Here is a 17,376-nt window from a genome sequence, read left to right on the forward strand (position 1 = left end):
TTTACACGTTCACTGTGCATTATGATGCAACATATTGTTATTTTGCTAACACCTTACACATGGCTTATAAAGGGGTTTTAGCTTATATATCATTCTGTAATAAACCGATATATAACACAATGTTTGTGTGATTGTTATTTTGGTTGTTGTCAAATATTGACATGACTGTTATAATGCCAGTATTTCCAGTTGATGATGTATTTTGCTAAGGACACGGGACAGGGCGGACAGCAGCTGATGTTTCTCGTGACACTCAGGTGAGTTGAGGCAGAGAGGAAGCGATGAAGCGAGAGGATTCACTTTCGCCAAAATCTGTCCAAAATCTGGTCTTAATTTGGACCAAAGCTTGTCGCCTGCCTTCCCACCGTTGGCACAACGACTCCCATAGTTAGGGTGGGTACATTAGCATCTCGTCACAGATCTCTGGTTGAGGTTGGGAAAATAAAAGGGTTAAAAGTGCGCATGCGAGGTTATGTCTGGCTGCTATACCCCTGACAACAACACACAACTCAGGAAGATATGATGGCAGACTCCGGACCCAAGGAAGTAGCGGTGATCGGGAACACCGAGCTCACCTCGGCAGAACTAGATAACAACATTAAAAACACGGTATAGCTTCAAACGTATTCGTATTGTCAAAAAGCGAGGCATTTGGACGTAGCAAAGTTGTTAGGGAGCCTGTTTGAGTGAGTTGGGTTTTCTAGGCCTGATTAATCCACGGAGTTTCGCAGAGAGCTCCACTGAGCCAGCAGCAGCTGTAGGTAGGAAATGTGCAGGAAATGACCGCTAAAAGTTCAACAACTCATTGTAATGTCCACGTCGACATAAAGTAAAGTTAGCTAGATCGTTCTTATTAACATGGTTAGCTTGACCATTACCAGGAACTAGCTAGCTTGCTAGCCAACAACTTTTTTTCTGCTACAAAGTTGCAAATTTGAAAGGAGGGGCCAGCGGTTTAAAGGGACGTGGCTTATGTTACAAGTACTAGAACCAGCTTGACCAATTATTGATGCCCATGATTGCAAACATACATCAAATTATATTGCATTATTATTGTTACCATGTTATGATGTGCATTGGCCTATTCTAGATGGTTGAGATTGAAAAAGGGACGAGTCTTCTACGAAAGATGGAGATCAGCGTTGCAGAGGCAGAGAAAAGGACTGGGAAGAATACAGTCAACATGCAGGAGATATACACTGTTTATCTAATTGAGACACGGTAATTATGCCTTATCTGTGTGAATTCTCTCAAACTATTTGTGATAGCCTACATCTTCCAGGCCAGTACTACCATTTTGTGACACTGCCATGAACAGCTACTTCCACAATCACACCTATACCACCTTGTCTGCTCATAATTCCACACTGTCATTACAGGTGATCTAGCCATGATGATGATGATGATGATGATGATTCAAACATCTGACTCTTAGAATTATGTGGGCGGCAGGTAGCCTAGTGGTTAGTGTTGGGCCAGTAACCGAAAGGTTGCTAGATCGAATCCCTGAGCTGACAAGGAACAAATCTGTTTTTCTGCCCCTGAACAATGCAGTTAACCCACTGTTCCTAGGCCGTTATTATGAATTTGTTCTTAACAGACTTGCCTGGTTAAAGGTAAAACATTTGAAATTAGACACTCCATTCATTGAGAATGTGTTCTATAAGATTGGTTTGTTCAAGAACTGCACATCACACCAGCTTTCTTTCTTACTTTTTTCTAGCTAGCTATCTATGTACTGGTTTCATTTCATGCAATCACACAATAAACGTGCACACACGGAAATCATGTAAGCACACAAGCTATACATACTGTACACACACACACACACACACTGGGCCTTTGTTTACCAGTGGGCCATTGAGAAGGGAGTGTATTGGAGGAGTGTATTGGAGCCAGGCACTCAGTACAGTTAGACTGGAGATTACCACCCAGCTACTTATTTTCCTGTATTTAACTCTTTCCCTGCTCTTTTCCCTTTCCTTTTCTCCCTAGTCTTTGCTGCTGGATCCACATATACTTCTAAAGTTGAAGTCTCCCCTTCTTCCCCTTTATCTCTCTTTCTCTGTCCGTAGTGTTTCTCTCTCTTGCTTTATGTCAAAGTGTTGGCATCAAGAATTCATAGAATGTTGGATAATACTGTACTTGGTACCTTGAAAGATGGCTTAGATACTGTAACATGTATCAAATGTTTAGGTGGTACTCTTAGTCAAGTCCAGTTGTATGACTTAAATCCTTCCCTCTCTTCTGACAGGCCGGTTGATGCTCTGACAGAAGGTATAACCCCAGACTCCTTATGGCGAAGATACAGCGAGTTTGAGCTTCTCAGAAACTACCTGTTGGTCACCTATCCCTTTGTCGTTGTTGCCCCATTACCTGAGAAGAGGGTACGTGAGAACAAGGAGGATGCCTTGGATTAAATGAATGCAGTGTAGTTTAGGAAGTGATATTTGTAGCATGATGTACTTACTACAGTACCTGTAATGCTCTGTACAACATCCAGTTTTATGTTGAAGACATTCCTGAAGCTAATTTTTTGTCTCCTTATCAATATAGTAGTAATTATTTGTCTGTTTCTCACAGGCAGAGATTGTGTGGCACAAGCTGTCAGCGGACAACATGGACCCAGACTTTGTGGAGAGGAGAAGGGTTGGACTGGAAAACTTCCTGCACCGAGTTGCCTCCCACCCAGTTCTCTGCAATGACAATATCTTCTATATCTTCCTCACTGAGGTCAGTTACAGATGTAGTATCTTTATTTGACCAGTATTGTCGCAGCAAAATAATCCTGCAGCAGCAGTATTTGAACAATTCTTCCATTCACACTTTTCCGCCGATGTAATGTTGCTTAGTTAGGCTATTAGCTCTGATAAGGGTTGAGAGTTTTGTAAATAATGTCTTATGAAGTAGGCCTTAAGCTAAACTCTTTGCTGTGCTGCTGTAGTCGTTCTGTCATGGAGAGTTGATAGGATCACCTTCGCCCTTTTGAGTTGATAGCGTGACAGTGTGCCCCCATGCATCAGGCTCTCCTATCTCTAATGGTCTTTGTCAAAGTCACACAGCATCCTCTCTCTGTCCAGCAGGATAAAGATTGGAAGGAAATGGTGTACGAGACAGGATTTCAAGCAAAGGTACTCACTCCATCAGCACTTTATGGTCTTTTCGTGGTTGCATTGTCCTGTCAACTTTCTTTGATAATACCTTACCGGGTGACCTCATGTGACTTTGCAAACCATAGCGGTGTAATAAAGGTATATTGTAAAGGTTGTAATCTGTGTACATTTTTTATATATATATATATATATATATATATATATATATATATATATATATACCAATTGTACCTTTGAGATATATATATATATATATATATATACACACCAATTGTACCTTTGAGACATATATAAAAAATATATATATATATATATAAAAAAAAATGTATATATATAATTTTTTTTATATATATATATATATAAAAAAAATATATATATATATATATTAAAAAAAATGTGTATATATAATTTTTTTTATATATATATATAAAAAAAATGTTTTATATATATATATATATATTTTTTTTTATATGTCTCAAAGGTACAGTGTTGTCTAAAATTATTCAAGTCATCAATAGCAACTTCTGAACTAACAAACATAGGAAACCATTTGATATTTAATTTGTCAGTTTTTTTTATACAGGCTGATTCCAGGTTGAAAGCTGTGAATGCAGCATTCAGGGTGAAGAATCCAGATGGGTAGGTCATAGAAATGTTCTGTCCCAAATGACACCCTAAAGGGTAAACTGTATGATGGGTCTGTCACGATACCAGTATTGCAATATTTTTTCCTTGGCAAAAAGGGCAACACGAAGCAGACCATACTCTTTGGTCCTTTAAAAACCTGCTGTATGTAAAATATTGTGTGCCATAATGATGTTTGTGTTCAACATTAGGGCTGTTTTTCTGAAGTTAAATCTGCTTTGTGTTTTTTTTTACCTTTCCACAATACTAATGAGTATCCTGATACTGGTATCGTCCTGGCCCTGGTGTATATAGTGCTCTGGACTCGGGTAAAAAGTAGTACACTTTATAGGGAGAATAGGGTGCCATTTAGGATCCATCCATTGTTTTCTTGTCAGTTTTCTTTTGTGTGGAGCCAACAATGCACTTCTATCTCAATGTGTTGTAACATTAATAATTTGGACTCTGTCTCTACTATCCATCTCATTCCTCTTTTATTTGATGTACTGCCATACTTTGTTCTGGGACTGTGTGGGAAGTACAGTAGGAGCAGGTCAATGTCAGTTCCAACATTGACTATTGTCTTGTTATTCTGCCTTGCTGGGAAGAAAGTGTTGATTTTTGTTCTTCTCTGGCCCTGGCGTCTGCAGAAGGTTTACAGAGTTGAAACACTACAGTGACGAGCTACAGACTGTACTCTCCCAGCTGCTGAGAGTACGGGCGGTAAGTACAGGCAGCTGTCGGCATATTCACACGTCTTACTGACTAGACTGACAACCAGACCTGGGTTCAACTATTATTTGATCTTTCAAATACTTTGAATGTTTGGTCTAGCTTGCCTGGAATGCCAGATGGGTGAGGTTTGGAGTTTTGGAACTATTCAATTGTTCCATTGAGGCAGGGAAGCTGAATTGAGCAAAGACAAAGTATTTTAAGTTATTTCAAATAGTATTTGAACCCAGGTCTGTTTACTATACTGCCAGCTGTAACATACATTTTACTGACGAGACTAGACCTACAACTAGCGTTAAAGCACATGAGCTGGGCTGGAAGTTGACATGCACCAGAAGGATAAAACGCACAGCTGGTCTGTCTGATAAAAAGTGGATTGGCTGCTGCTGTAACACACAACTAAATGACTAGACATACTGCCAGCCGGTTGTAACACACATAAAAGGGCCACAATTAGACGGACTACACCATCCAGCACACTGCAAGTTGTAACATACAACCTAGGTTTGTGTCCCAAATGTCACGCTATTCCCTCCAGTGTGGAAATTCACATACATTACACAGATAGACCAGCTGTATGTTTTATCTGATAGAAGTGGATTTCTACTTGTTTTGAGAAAACAGTAACATATACTGCTTCACCATAACTGAACAAGGGGGCTATGATGCATTCCACTTACGGTAGCTAGGTACGACGACCACATGTCCATAGTAAGTAGAACACTCCTCAATAAAGCGGCTGTCTGCGACACTACCTCACTATTGTCTCTGTTTCATAACACCATATGTAATATAACATGGAAGCAGCAGTATCAAAGAAACTGTGAAATTTAACCTAGAACTTGACCTTCTTCATCCACTCAGAGGGTAGCAGATCGACTGTATGGGGTGTACAAAGTGCATGGAAACTATGGACGAGTCTTCAGGTAAGAGTCGTGTGGTTGGACGAAAGGGTGATGTGTGTGTGTGTGTGTGTGTGTATAAAGCTGTTGCATTATGCACTATGTAATGTTTTAAGTGCATGTCAAATGCATACTTGTGTTTTTTTGTGAAGTATGTTCTCTGTGCATGTGTTGGACAGTGAGTGGAGTGCCATAGAGAAAGAGATGGGAGATGGACTACAAAGTGCTGGCCATCACATGGATGCGTAAGTGTTTTCAATAACCACATTTCCTTCCACAGTTTTTATGCGAGTAAAGTCATATCGTCCAAAACAAAATCATGACAGCTGTGATGGAAACAGGAAGTTTCAGTGTACTTTTATAAATGCCGACAGATCATTTGTTCGTTCGACATGGTGAGATCTTTTTGTATCTGTAAAATTAATTATGCTGAAAATGTTATTGGAAATATTGATATAATAACCAGCATGTCGAAGTAAATTTGGAGTCATGCGATGATATGGTGTGTGGTTCTCCCACACAATTGACGGTAGAGTTGAAAATGTGATGGAAAACTTCAGCGAAAAGTATATTTTGTGTGCACTACTGTACTTCATCACACACATTTTTATCTGGAACAAGTCCATTTGGTGTATTTATAAATGTGTATTTATTTTATGCGGTTACTGGAATATTTGCATGAAAATCTCTTACCAATTGGTTGGAAACCTACCTAGTGATACACAAACAAACTGAGTTGTAGGTAAGTAGCCTTGCACAAGTTTGGCTTATACAAGCTGTTTCTGTAGCTTGAGGCAGTATGATGTACAAGTACACCTCCTGGACAGGAAGATAGTCTATTGCAGGGCCTTACCACCAATCTGTCCACTCAATGCTTTGTCTTATCCCGTGTAAATAGTCCGTTTTTTTTTTGTATATATTTTAATCTCACTTTCTATATACGAACTAATATACTTTCCTGCAAACTGCCACACCCAATAAGGTACAGATCTGCTATTTTTATTCCTTATAACTGGAACCTCCTTCAGGAGCTAGCCAGCTAACTAGCTACCAGTCTTCGTTAGCCACGGCTAGCAGTCTTAACCTTTAGCTCGGACACCAGCCAGCTTTAGCTCGGATAATACCTACCAGTCTGCACAGCGCGATATCAACCCAGAGCATATCGGACTGCTTCTCTACCACATCACTGGATTCCTGCCGCAAGCTCTGGACCATTACACCGGATCATTGCCGCTAGCTATCTGCAATTGAGTGGCTATTGTTAGCTAACGACTCTGTCCTGAAGCGAGCACTGGTTAGCCTTGAGCTAGCCTCGCGCAAGGCCAGTATGCCAGCTATCTTCTTGGGCTACAATACCACTTTTGCCAATTGGCCTGGACCCTTTATTGTCAACATGGAGCCCTGCCTGTCCAACACAACTGGTCTGCCAACGTAATCGTCTGTTGTGGTTTCAACAGGCTTTTCCGTTGTGGTTTCAACAGGCTTTTCCATTGTGCTGTCGCCGAAGACCCATCCGCTAGCTCCGGCCCGCTAGCTTTCTGAACGCCGTTGTCTCCGGCTCGCCTAACATAGTAGCGACTACCGAATGGCTCTCTGACTCTCCTATTGCTGCTTTTTGGACCCTATGATCACTCGGCTACAAAGCTGATGCCTGCTGGACTGTTCAATAACGCGGTACCTCTTTTTGTTTACCTGTCGGCCCCAACCTAGAACTCAGGTCATGTGCATACCTAACTAACCCTCTCTGCCCATTCATCGCCATTTACCCGTTGTTGTCTTAGCTCTCCCGATCAACACCCTTGATTGCTTTATGCCTCTCGAATGTCAATATGCCGTGTCTACTACTGTCTCGGTTAGTACTTTATTGTTTTATTTCACTGTAGAGCCCCCAGTCCTGTAGAGCCCCCAGTCTCAACATGCCCCAGATGGCTCTTTTGTCCCACCCCCGACACATGCAGAGACCTCACCTGGCTTAACTGGTGCCTCCAGAGGTACAATCTCTCTCATCGTCACTCAACTCCACTGTACTCACATCCTACCATACCCTTGTCTGTACATTATCCCTGAATCTATTCTACCACGCCCAGAAATCTGCTCCTTTTACTCTGTTCCCAAAACACTAGACGACTAGTTCTAACAGCCTTTAGCTGTACCCTTATCCTACTCCTCTGTTCCTCTGGTGATGTAGAGGTTAACCTAGGCCCTGTAGCCCCCAGTACCACACCTATTCCCCAGGCGCTCTCATTTGTTTACTTCTGTAACCGTAAAAGGCTTGGTTTCATGCAGGTTAACATCAGAAGCCTCCTCCCTAAGTTTGTTTTATTCACTGCTTTCGCACACTCTGCCAACCCTGTCCTAGCCGTGTCTGAAATTCTACATTTTCCATCCCAACTACAACATTCTCCATCAAGATAGAACTGCCAAAGGGGGCGGAGTTAGCCTGCAGAGTTCTGTCATACTATCCAGGTCTGTGCCCCAACAGTTTGAGCTTCTACTAGAAATCCACCTTACCAGAAATGAGTCTCTCACTGTTGCTGCTTGTTATAGACCCCCCCCCCCCCCCTCAGCCCCCAGCTGCGCCCTGGACACCATATGTGAATTGACTGCCCCCCATTTTATCCTCAGAGTTCGTACTGTTAGGTGACCTAAACTGGGATATGCTTAACACCCCGGCCGTCCTACAATCTAAGCTAGATGCCCTCAATCTCACACAAATTATCAAGCAACCTACCAGGTACAACCCTAAATCTGTAAACAGGGGCACCCTCCTAGAGATCATCCTGACCAACCTGCCCTCAAAATACACCTATGCTGTCTTCAACCAGGATCTCAGCGATCACTGCCTCATTGCCTGTGTGTAATGGGTCCGCAGTCAAACGACCATCCCTCATCACTGTCAAATGCTCCCTAAAACACTTCAGCGAGCAGGCCTTTCTAATCGACCTGGCCCGGGTATCCTTGAAGTATATTGACTACATCCCGTCAGTAGCGGATGCCTGGTTATTCTTTAAAAGTGCTTTCCTCACCATCTTAAATAAGAATGCCCCATTCAAAAAATGTAGAACTAAGAACAGATATAGCCCTTGGTTCACTCCAGACTTTACTGCCCTTGACCAGCACAAAAACATCCTGTGGCATACTGCATTATCATCGAATAGCCCCCGCGATATGCACATTTTCAGGGAAGTTAGGAACCAATAAGCAGGAAAGCAAAGGCTAGCTTTTTCAAACATAATTTTTTTTGGGGGGGGACTGTAAAGTCCGTGGAGAATAAGAGCATTTCCACCCAGCTGCCCACTGCACTGAGGCTAGGATACACTGTCACCACCGATAAATCGAGAATTTCAATAAGCATTTTTCTACGGCTGGCCATGCTTTACACATGGCTACCCCAGCCAACAGCTCAGCACCCCCCCCCCCACCCCCCCACCCCACCCCCCCCCGCAGCAACTTGCCCAATCCCCCTTCCGCTTCTCCTTCATCCATATCCTGATAGCAGATGTTCTGAAAGAGCTGCAAAATCTGGACCCCTACAAATCAGCTGGGCTAGACAATCTGTACCCCCTCGTTCTAAAATGATCCGCCTCAATGGTTGCAACCCCTATTACTAGCCTGTTCAGTCGCTTTCGTATCATCTGAGATCCCTAAAAATTGAAAAGCTGCCGCGGTCATCCCCGTCTTCAAAGGGGGAGACACTCTAGACCCAAACTGTTACAGACCCATATCTATGCTGCCCTTCCTTTTCTAAAATCTTCGAAATACAAGTAAGCAAACAGATCACCAACCATTTAGAATCCCACCGTACCTTCTCCGCTATGCAATCAGGTTTCCGAGCTGGTCATGGGTGCACCTCAGCCATGCTCAACGTCTTAAAAACGATATCATAACTGCCGTCGATGAAAGACAGTACTGTGCAGCCGTCTTCATCGACCTGGCCAAGGCTTTCGACTCATTCTTATCGGCAGACTCAATAGCCTTGGTTTCTCAAATGACTGCCTCGCCTGGTTCTCCAACTACTTCTCAGACAGTTCAGTGTGTGAAATTGGAGGGCCTGTTGTCCGGACCGCTGGCAGTCTCTATGGGGGTTCCACAGGGTTCAATTCTCAGGCCGACTCTTTTCTCTGTATACATCAATGATGTCGCTCTTGTTGCTGGTGATTCTCTGATCCACCTCTACGCAGACAACACCATTCTGTATGCACCTGGGCCTTCTTTTGACCCTGTGTTAACAAACCTCCAAACGAGCTTCAATGCCATACAACACTCCTTTCGTGGCCTCCAACTGCTCTTAAATGCTAGTAAAACTAAATGCATGCTCTTCAACCGATCGCTGCCCGCACCTGCCCGCCAGACTAGCATCACTACTTTGGACGGTTCTGACAGAATATGTGGACAACTGCAAATACCTAGGTGTCTGGTTAGACTGTAAACTCTCCTTCCAGACTCACATTAAAGCATCTCCAATCCAAAATTAAATCTAGAATCTGCTTCTTATTTCGCAACAAAGCCTCCTTCACTCATGCTGCTAAACATACCCTCATAAAATGTACTATCCTACCTATCCTAGACTTCAACAATCTCATTTACAAAATAGCCTCCAACACTCTACTCAGTAAATTGGACGTAGTCTATCACAGTGCCATCTGTTTTGTCACCAAAGCCCCATATACTACCCACCACTACGACCTGTGTGCTCCCGTTTGCCGGCCCTCGCTTCATATTCGTCGCCAAACCCACTGGCTCCAGGTCATCTATAAGTCTTTGCTAGGTAAAACCCTGCCTTATCTCAGCTCATTGGTCACCATAGTAACACCCATCCGTAGCACGTGCTCCAGCAGGTATATTTCACTGTTCATCCCCAAAGCCAACACCTCCTTTGGCCGCCTTTCCTTCCAGTTCTCTGCTGCCAATGACTGTAATGATTTGCAAAAATCACTGAAGCTGGAGTCTTGCATCTCCCTCTCTAACTTTAAGCATCAGCTGTCAGAGCAGCTTACCGATCATTGCACCTGTAAATAGCCCATCCAACTACCTCATCCCCATATTGTTATTTATTTTTGCTATTTTGCACCTCAGTATCCCTACTTGCACATCATCATCTTCACATCTATCACTCCAGTGGTAATGCTAAATTGTAATTATTTTGCCACTATGGCCTATTTATTGCCTTACCTCCCTAATCATACTACATTTGCACACACTGTATATAGATTTTTCTATTGTGTTTTTGACTGTACATTTGTCTATCCCATGTGCAACTCTGTTGTTTTTGTCAAACTGCTTTGCTTTATCTTGTTCTCAACTGGACTACCTGGTTAAATTACGGTAAAATAAGAGTCCCAAGCAGAGACTCATCTGGTTCCAGTTATACAGTCTTTGGTATGATTCGACCGGGGATCGAACTCCCAATCTCAGGTTAAACACTAACACTAAGGCAATTTAGTTGTAACCATGCAGTGATCTACCATATTAATCATAACAATTTTATTGGATTACAACAGGATTGTATGTCAAAAAATTATGCAATATATAGTGAAAATGTTGCCGTTTCAGAATTAGCCAACCTCTTTCCTTACCCGTGATCTCATACAGACTCACTAAAGTAGCTGATATGTTGAGGTGTTGCATAACGCCAATTCCCCCCCCCCAGCAACGCTGTACATATTACATGGTTCCTAGTTAAGCTATACAACACATTTACCATGTTTTGATTTGAAAGCATTTCATATTTGAAGCATAGTCTCCTGTAGCAGGTAGCTGACCATGAGGACTGGGGTGACTTGAGTTGTGAAGGTTCTGGGTTCAAACTGAGAACTGGCTGGCAAATAGCCAGAGGCTTTTACTTTCAACTTGGGTGCTGTGTATAGTTCTCTTTGAGTGACATGAGTGGTCTCGGGCCCTGTCCTTGGAGTAGTAACACGCACCCACACCTCAGTAATAACATGATTAGCCCCTACCCCGTCACTAGATACTAGTTACTAGATTGTAGGACTCGGTTCTAGAGGTCTAGGGTCACAGCGCTTGGCCACTGAGGCGTATCAAGGAAGGCAGAATTTCTGTCAACGTTTGAGTCCCAAATGGCTCCCTATTTATTCCCTTTGGGCCCTGGTCGAAGGTAGTCTACTATATATAGGGTGCCATTTGGGATGCAGGTACCTATAGCTTTTAAAGGGATACCTCAGGATTTTGTCAATGAGGCCCGTTAACTACTTCCCAGAGTGAGATGAGCTCATGGATACCAGTCTCCATGTCCATTATGAAGGGAGTTGGTGTTAGTTTCGTGAGCCAATGCTAACTAGCATTAGTGCAATGACTGGAAGTCTGTGATGTCTACTAGCATTTGTGTTAGTTAGCCACTTCCTTCAAACTGCACGCAGAGATATAAAAATGGTATCCACGAGTTCATCTGACTCTGGGGGAGTAAAGCATATGTAGTTCCCCATCCCTCTGTTAAAGGTGTGATTGTTGTAAAGCAAATGTATTCATATGGACTACTGTCTTGTCTACAGGTATGCTGCTTCTGTAGATGATATTCTGGAGGAGGAGGAGCACTATGCTGATCAGCTGAAGGAGTACCTGTTCTATACTGATGCACTAAGGTATTTACTACACTGGGACTGCTTCTGTAGGCCAAGTACATATCACTATATAAACCAGGGGTGTCAAACATATGACCTGCGATTGGTCTAATCTCGCCCACGGGTGGTTTGAGTTAAAACAAAATATATATAAAAAAATGGGGGGGGGGGTGCGAGCACAAACTCCTTATACTTTATAATGACTAAAATCAAATTGAGAATGTGTAGAAATTATAGTGTCTTGTCTGTCCATCTTGCTAATAATCACTGTCCTAGGGAGCATCGACATTTAAATAATGATGGATAGAGGACTATTTTTAGCAAATTTTGTCGGCAAGGCAGTACATCCAATTTTGATGCGGCCCTCCAGACCTCATTGAAGATGGCCCCCGTTGCAAAATAGGTTTGACGCCCCTGAAGATCATCATGCCAAATCACTAGTCAGTGTGCCCTAGGTTGTATGTGTTATGTAGGTAGCTTCACATCCTCACTTTACCTTGACGAAGACCTGTGTGGACAAAATTCCCAAGGCAGTCATAGTGTACTCACTGAGCCCCCCTCATTGAATCTATAGAACAGCCCTCTGACCCTGTGTGTGTATGGTGCATAATGATCATACATGTACAGTAGCAACCACAATAAGCAGCTAGGCATCAGTACATCCAGTAGCAGCCATGATGATCAGCAAAGGCCTCTGTTTCTGCAGGGCGGTATGCAGAAAGCATGAGTTGACACAGTTTGAGCTGGAGATGGTTGCACTGGACCTAGCCTGTAAGAAACAGCAGAAGGAGGAACTGGTCACTGGGGTGAGTTGTTATATACATTACCAGTCAAACGTTTGGACAGCTACTCATTCAAGGGTTTTTCTTTCTCTTTTTTTCTACATTGTAGAATAATAGTGATAGTGAAGACAAACTATGAAATGACACACATGGAATCATGTAGTAACCAAAAAAGTGTTAAACAAATCAAAATATATTTTAGATTCTTCAAAGTAGCCACCCTTTGCCTTGATGACAGCTTTGCACACTCTTGGCATTCGCTCAACCAGCTTCATGAGGTAGTCACCTCAAATGCATTTCAATTAACAGGTGTGCTTTGTAAAACGCAGATACTCTCAAGCTCTGTCAGGTTGGATGGGCAGCGTCATTGCACAACTATTATCAGGTCTCTTCAGAGATTGTTCAAGTCCGGACTCTGGCTGGGCCACTCAAGGACATTCAGAAACTTGTCCCGAAGCCACTTCTGTGTTGTCTTTGCTGTATTCTTGGGTTTGGGGGTCCTGTTAGACTGGGGCGAAGGTACACCTTCCGAGGTCCTGAGCACTCTGGAGCAGGTTTTCATCAAAGATCTCTCTGTGCTTGGCACCGTTCATCTTTCCCTCGATCCTGACTAGTCTCCCAGTCCCTACCGCTGAAAAACATCCCCCATAGCGTGATGCTGCCACCACCATGCTTCACCGTAGGGATGGTTCCAGGTTTCATCCAGATGTTACTATTGGCACTCAGGCCAAAGAGTTTATTTTGCTTTCATCAAACCAGAGAATCTTGTTTCTGATGAGTCTTTAGGTGCCTTTTGGCAAACTCCATGCGGGCTTTCATGTGCCTTTTACTGAGGAGTGGCTTCAGTCTGGCCACACTACCATAAAGGCCTGATTGGTGGAATGCTGCAGAGATGTTTGTCCTTCTGGAAGTTTCTCCCATCTCCACAGAGGAACTCTGGAGCACTGTCAGAGTGACCATCAGTTTCTTGGTTTCTTCTACCCCGATTGCTCAGTTTTGCCGGGCGGCCAGCTCTAGGAAGAATCTTGGTGGATTCAAACTTCTTCCATTTTAAGAATGATGAAGGCCACTGTTTTCTTGAACCTTTTTTTGGTACCCTTCCCCAGATCTGTGCCAAAACACAATCCTGTCTCTGAGCTCTATGGACAATTCCTTCGACCTCATGGCTTGGTTTTTGCTCTGATGTGCACTGTCAACTGTGGGACTTTATATAGACAGGTGGTTGCCTTTCCAAATCATGTCCAATCAATTGAATTTACCACACGTGGACTCCAAACAAGTTGTAGAAACATTTTGTTTGTAGACAGAGGGTAGACAGTGGGTAACATAACAAAATGTGGAAAAAGGGCAAGGGGTCTGAAGTGTGTGAAGCTCTCATCAAGGCAAAGGGTGGCTACGTTGAATCTCAAATATTCCATATGTGTCATAGTTTTGTCTCCACTATTGTACAATATAGTGCAACATTTGTTTAAATAACGAGAAACCCTGGAATAAGTAGGGTTGTCTAAACTTTTGGTGTGTGTGTGTTAGTCGAGTAGACACACAATCTCGGTTGACCAATAGCCTAAGACCAGACAAACGACCAGTCGACTAATTGCGGTCGGCCCAAATACAAAGTGTACAGTAGGGTATAGTTTGCCATTTGGGAATGAACCCAGTTTCTAAAGAGCCATGGAACTCACCAGAAGATAATGACACAATAGATCACATACAGTAGCAAGCACAGAAATGCGTACATTGAATTTGATCAAAGTTAAGCTTATCCAAACCCGACTGGCCAGATGGAATGTTTCTTTCCCTCCCTGTGTTCAGACTGTGCGGACGTTCTCACTGAAGGGGATGACCAGTAAGCTGTTTGGCCAGGAGACTGCAGAGCAGAGGGAGGCTAAGTTACAAGTGTTAGAACAGCAGCTAAAGGAGGGAGAGGAGGCTGTTAAAGAGAAGAACACCGAGAGCGAGTGAGAAACCCTCCATTCTCAATCTCTTCTCTCTGTCTCCATCTTTTTCGCTCTGTCTCTGTCAGTCGATTTGTCCAGCATGTTATAATTTAATCACTAAATTTGCTGCTCTAATCAGCTGCTTTGAAAGTTTGAACAGCTGACCATATTTTTTCATTTCAATTATTTGAGAAGGTTCTAAAGCAAGTCTGTCTCCCCAGTGAGTTTGTGAAGACTGCCTGGGTAGACATTGAACGCTTTAAGGACCAGAAGGACCGGGACCTGAAGGAGGCCCTAATTAGCTATGCGGTCATGCAGATCAGCATGTGCAAAAAGGTAGGTGACACTTCCTCACAGATACTTCAAACATATAGAGTATTCTGCCTGGAAATATTTATTTTGTGTCATTTTATCAATGCCAAATATGTTGTTAAATACTTATTTTTCTCTCTGTTTCGCGCTCGCTCGCTCTCTCTCGCTCTCTTTCTCTCGCTCTCTTTCTCTCGCTCTCTTTCTCTCGCTCTCTTTCTCTCGCTCTCTTTCTCTCGCTCTCGCGCTCTCTCGCTCTCGCGCTCTCTCGCTCTCTTTCTCTCGCTCTCTCTCTCGCTCTCGCGCTCTCTCGCTCTCTCTCTCGCTCTCTCTCGCTCTCAGGGAATACAAGTGTGGACCAACGCAAAGGAGTGTTTCAACAAGATGTGATCTTCAAGGCCAAAGCAGACCCTTCAAAAAAACTGCCAGAACAGGCTTATTTTCAGGGGACTCCTCCTGGAGCTTGCATCCCAAATGGCACTCTTTTCCCTATATATTGCACCACTTTTGACCAGAACTCTGTGGAGTCTATGCACTATATATAGGGAATAAGGGTTGTTTTTGGGACTCATTCCTGGACATTCATTCTGCTGAAGTAGCCATGGCAGCATACTGAGAGGTGTTTTGATCAGTTATACACAAGAAGAGAATCAGTTTATTCCTTTTCTATGTCTTTATCATGTCTGATTGCTGGCTGCTTAGATTTGTCCACTTGCAATTGCAGTTTTTCCTCAAATGTATGCGTTTTTTCGTACACATTTAATTTTGCTGAAACGTGGATTTTTGTAAGGAAAATCACTAAGCACTTTCACTGTGTTTATAGCGATGGCAAGAAATGTGGACTGAAGCTAATTTTCCAATGCTGCCTTTTACACAATGTTAAAAATAAGGTAATGAGATTTGTTTTTTAAGAACAATATTCTTTACTTTTTTGTTATTTTCATGCATACTTTACTGATTCTGCTTTTGTAAATGTTTTACTCTCTTGAGTGGACCATGTGGTTGGTATATTGACGTTTCTGTTTTCTCTACTCTCTCGTTGCATTGTCCCAGTGTACTAAATAAGTGGTTCAACCTTTTCGGATGTTTTTGTATATTTAAAGGCCTTTCTGTACTTTGCCATTCAAGGTTGTAATCTGGCACTTGGTCTTAAGTAGCAACTATGATGAATGGCAGTGTTGTCATTTCTGAAGAGTGGGTGGTTCAGTGCTTTTGATAAATCTAGCCAAAGGAATAGGAAGGTCACAGGAAAAACAGGATGTGATAATTGCCTTATGTTGGTGCTTAATGTGTACTGGGGAGGCGGTCCAAATGGCTCCCTATTCCCTATGTAGTGTATACTTTTCAAATGTAGTGCACTATATATAGGGAAGGGTGCAATTTGAGACAACCCCAGGCCTCTTGTATTTTAGTTCACTCTAAGGGCCAGGGGAGGAGGTGTAATGTTAATCATTCATTTGGGATGAGATCAGAGCACCGGCAGGAAATGTATACTGTTTATGCGGTTGTAAGGTTGTAATCATTGTGCCAAAAAATACACTAATAAATATGAAGTATAGTTGTCAGTCCTTAAATCATGTTTTTACTCGAGACAAAACAAAGTTTAGAGAATGTGTAATATATGTATATACACTACCAGTCAAAAGTTTGGAAACACCTACTCATTCCAGGGTATTTCTTTAATTTTACTATTTTCTACTTTACTATTGTAGAATAATAGTGCAGACATCTAAACTATGAATAACACAAGGAATCACGTAATAACCAAATAATTGTTAACCAAATCTACAGTTGGAAGTTTACAAACACTTCTGTTGGAGTCATTAACTCGTTTTTCAACCACTCCACAAATTTCTTGCTTACAAACTAGTTTTGGCAAGTCGGTTAGGACATCTACATTGTGCATGACACGAGCAATGTTTTTTTCCAACAATTGTTTACAGACAGATTATTTAATTTATAATTCTGTTTCACAAAAGTTTACATACACTATGTTGACTGTGCCTTTTTAACAGCTTGGAAAATTCCAGAAAATTATGTCATGGCTTTAGACGCTTCTGATAGGCTAATTGACATCATTTGAGTCAATTGGAGGTGTACCTGTGGATGATTTCAAGGCCTACCTTCAAACTCAATGCCTCTTTGCTTGACATCATGGGAAAGTCTAAATAAATCAGCCAAGACCTCAGGAAAAAAAATTGTAGACCTCGACAGGTCTGGTTCATCCTTGAACAATTTCCAAATGCCTGAAGGTACCACGTTCATCTCTTCTAACAATAGTACGCAAGTATAAACACCATCGGACCACGCAGCCATCATACTGCTCAGGAAGGAGACGCCTTCTATCTCCTAGAGATGAACGTACTTTGGTGCGAAAAGTGCAAATCAATCCCAGAATA

The 17,376-nt window shown here is 42.5% G+C and overlaps 1 protein-coding gene across 4 annotated transcripts; it reads left to right on the forward strand.

Annotated features, from left to right (window-relative positions):
• The first annotated feature begins 246 nt into the window (after positions 1-246).
• Positions 247-16,551, forward strand: LOC110501779 (sorting nexin-4). 4 transcript variants are annotated; one of them, XM_021579603.3, is made up of 14 exons: positions 247-609; positions 1,091-1,221; positions 2,255-2,387; positions 2,584-2,733; positions 3,084-3,131; positions 3,697-3,752; positions 4,388-4,460; positions 5,334-5,395; positions 5,551-5,616; positions 11,881-11,970; positions 12,656-12,755; positions 14,544-14,689; positions 14,890-15,004; positions 15,320-16,551. In XM_021579603.3, exons 1-14 carry the CDS (start codon positions 520-522, stop codon positions 15,365-15,367), a joined length of 1,308 nt encoding a protein of 435 aa, XP_021435278.1. In that variant the 5' UTR covers positions 247-519; the 3' UTR covers positions 15,368-16,551. The 4 variants fall into 4 exon arrangements, with proteins under 4 accessions (XP_021435278.1, XP_021435277.1, XP_021435279.1 ...); XM_021579602.3 differs by having other exon boundaries at positions 256-609; positions 3,081-3,131; XM_021579604.3 differs by having other exon boundaries at positions 430-761; positions 3,081-3,131.
• The last annotated feature ends 825 nt before the right edge of the window (positions 16,552-17,376 follow it).

Source organism: Oncorhynchus mykiss, chromosome 22 (assembly GCF_057628025.1).
Source record: "Oncorhynchus mykiss isolate SJ-2025 chromosome 22, ASM5762802v1, whole genome shotgun sequence".
Lineage (NCBI taxonomy): Eukaryota > Metazoa > Chordata > Actinopteri > Salmoniformes > Salmonidae > Oncorhynchus > Oncorhynchus mykiss.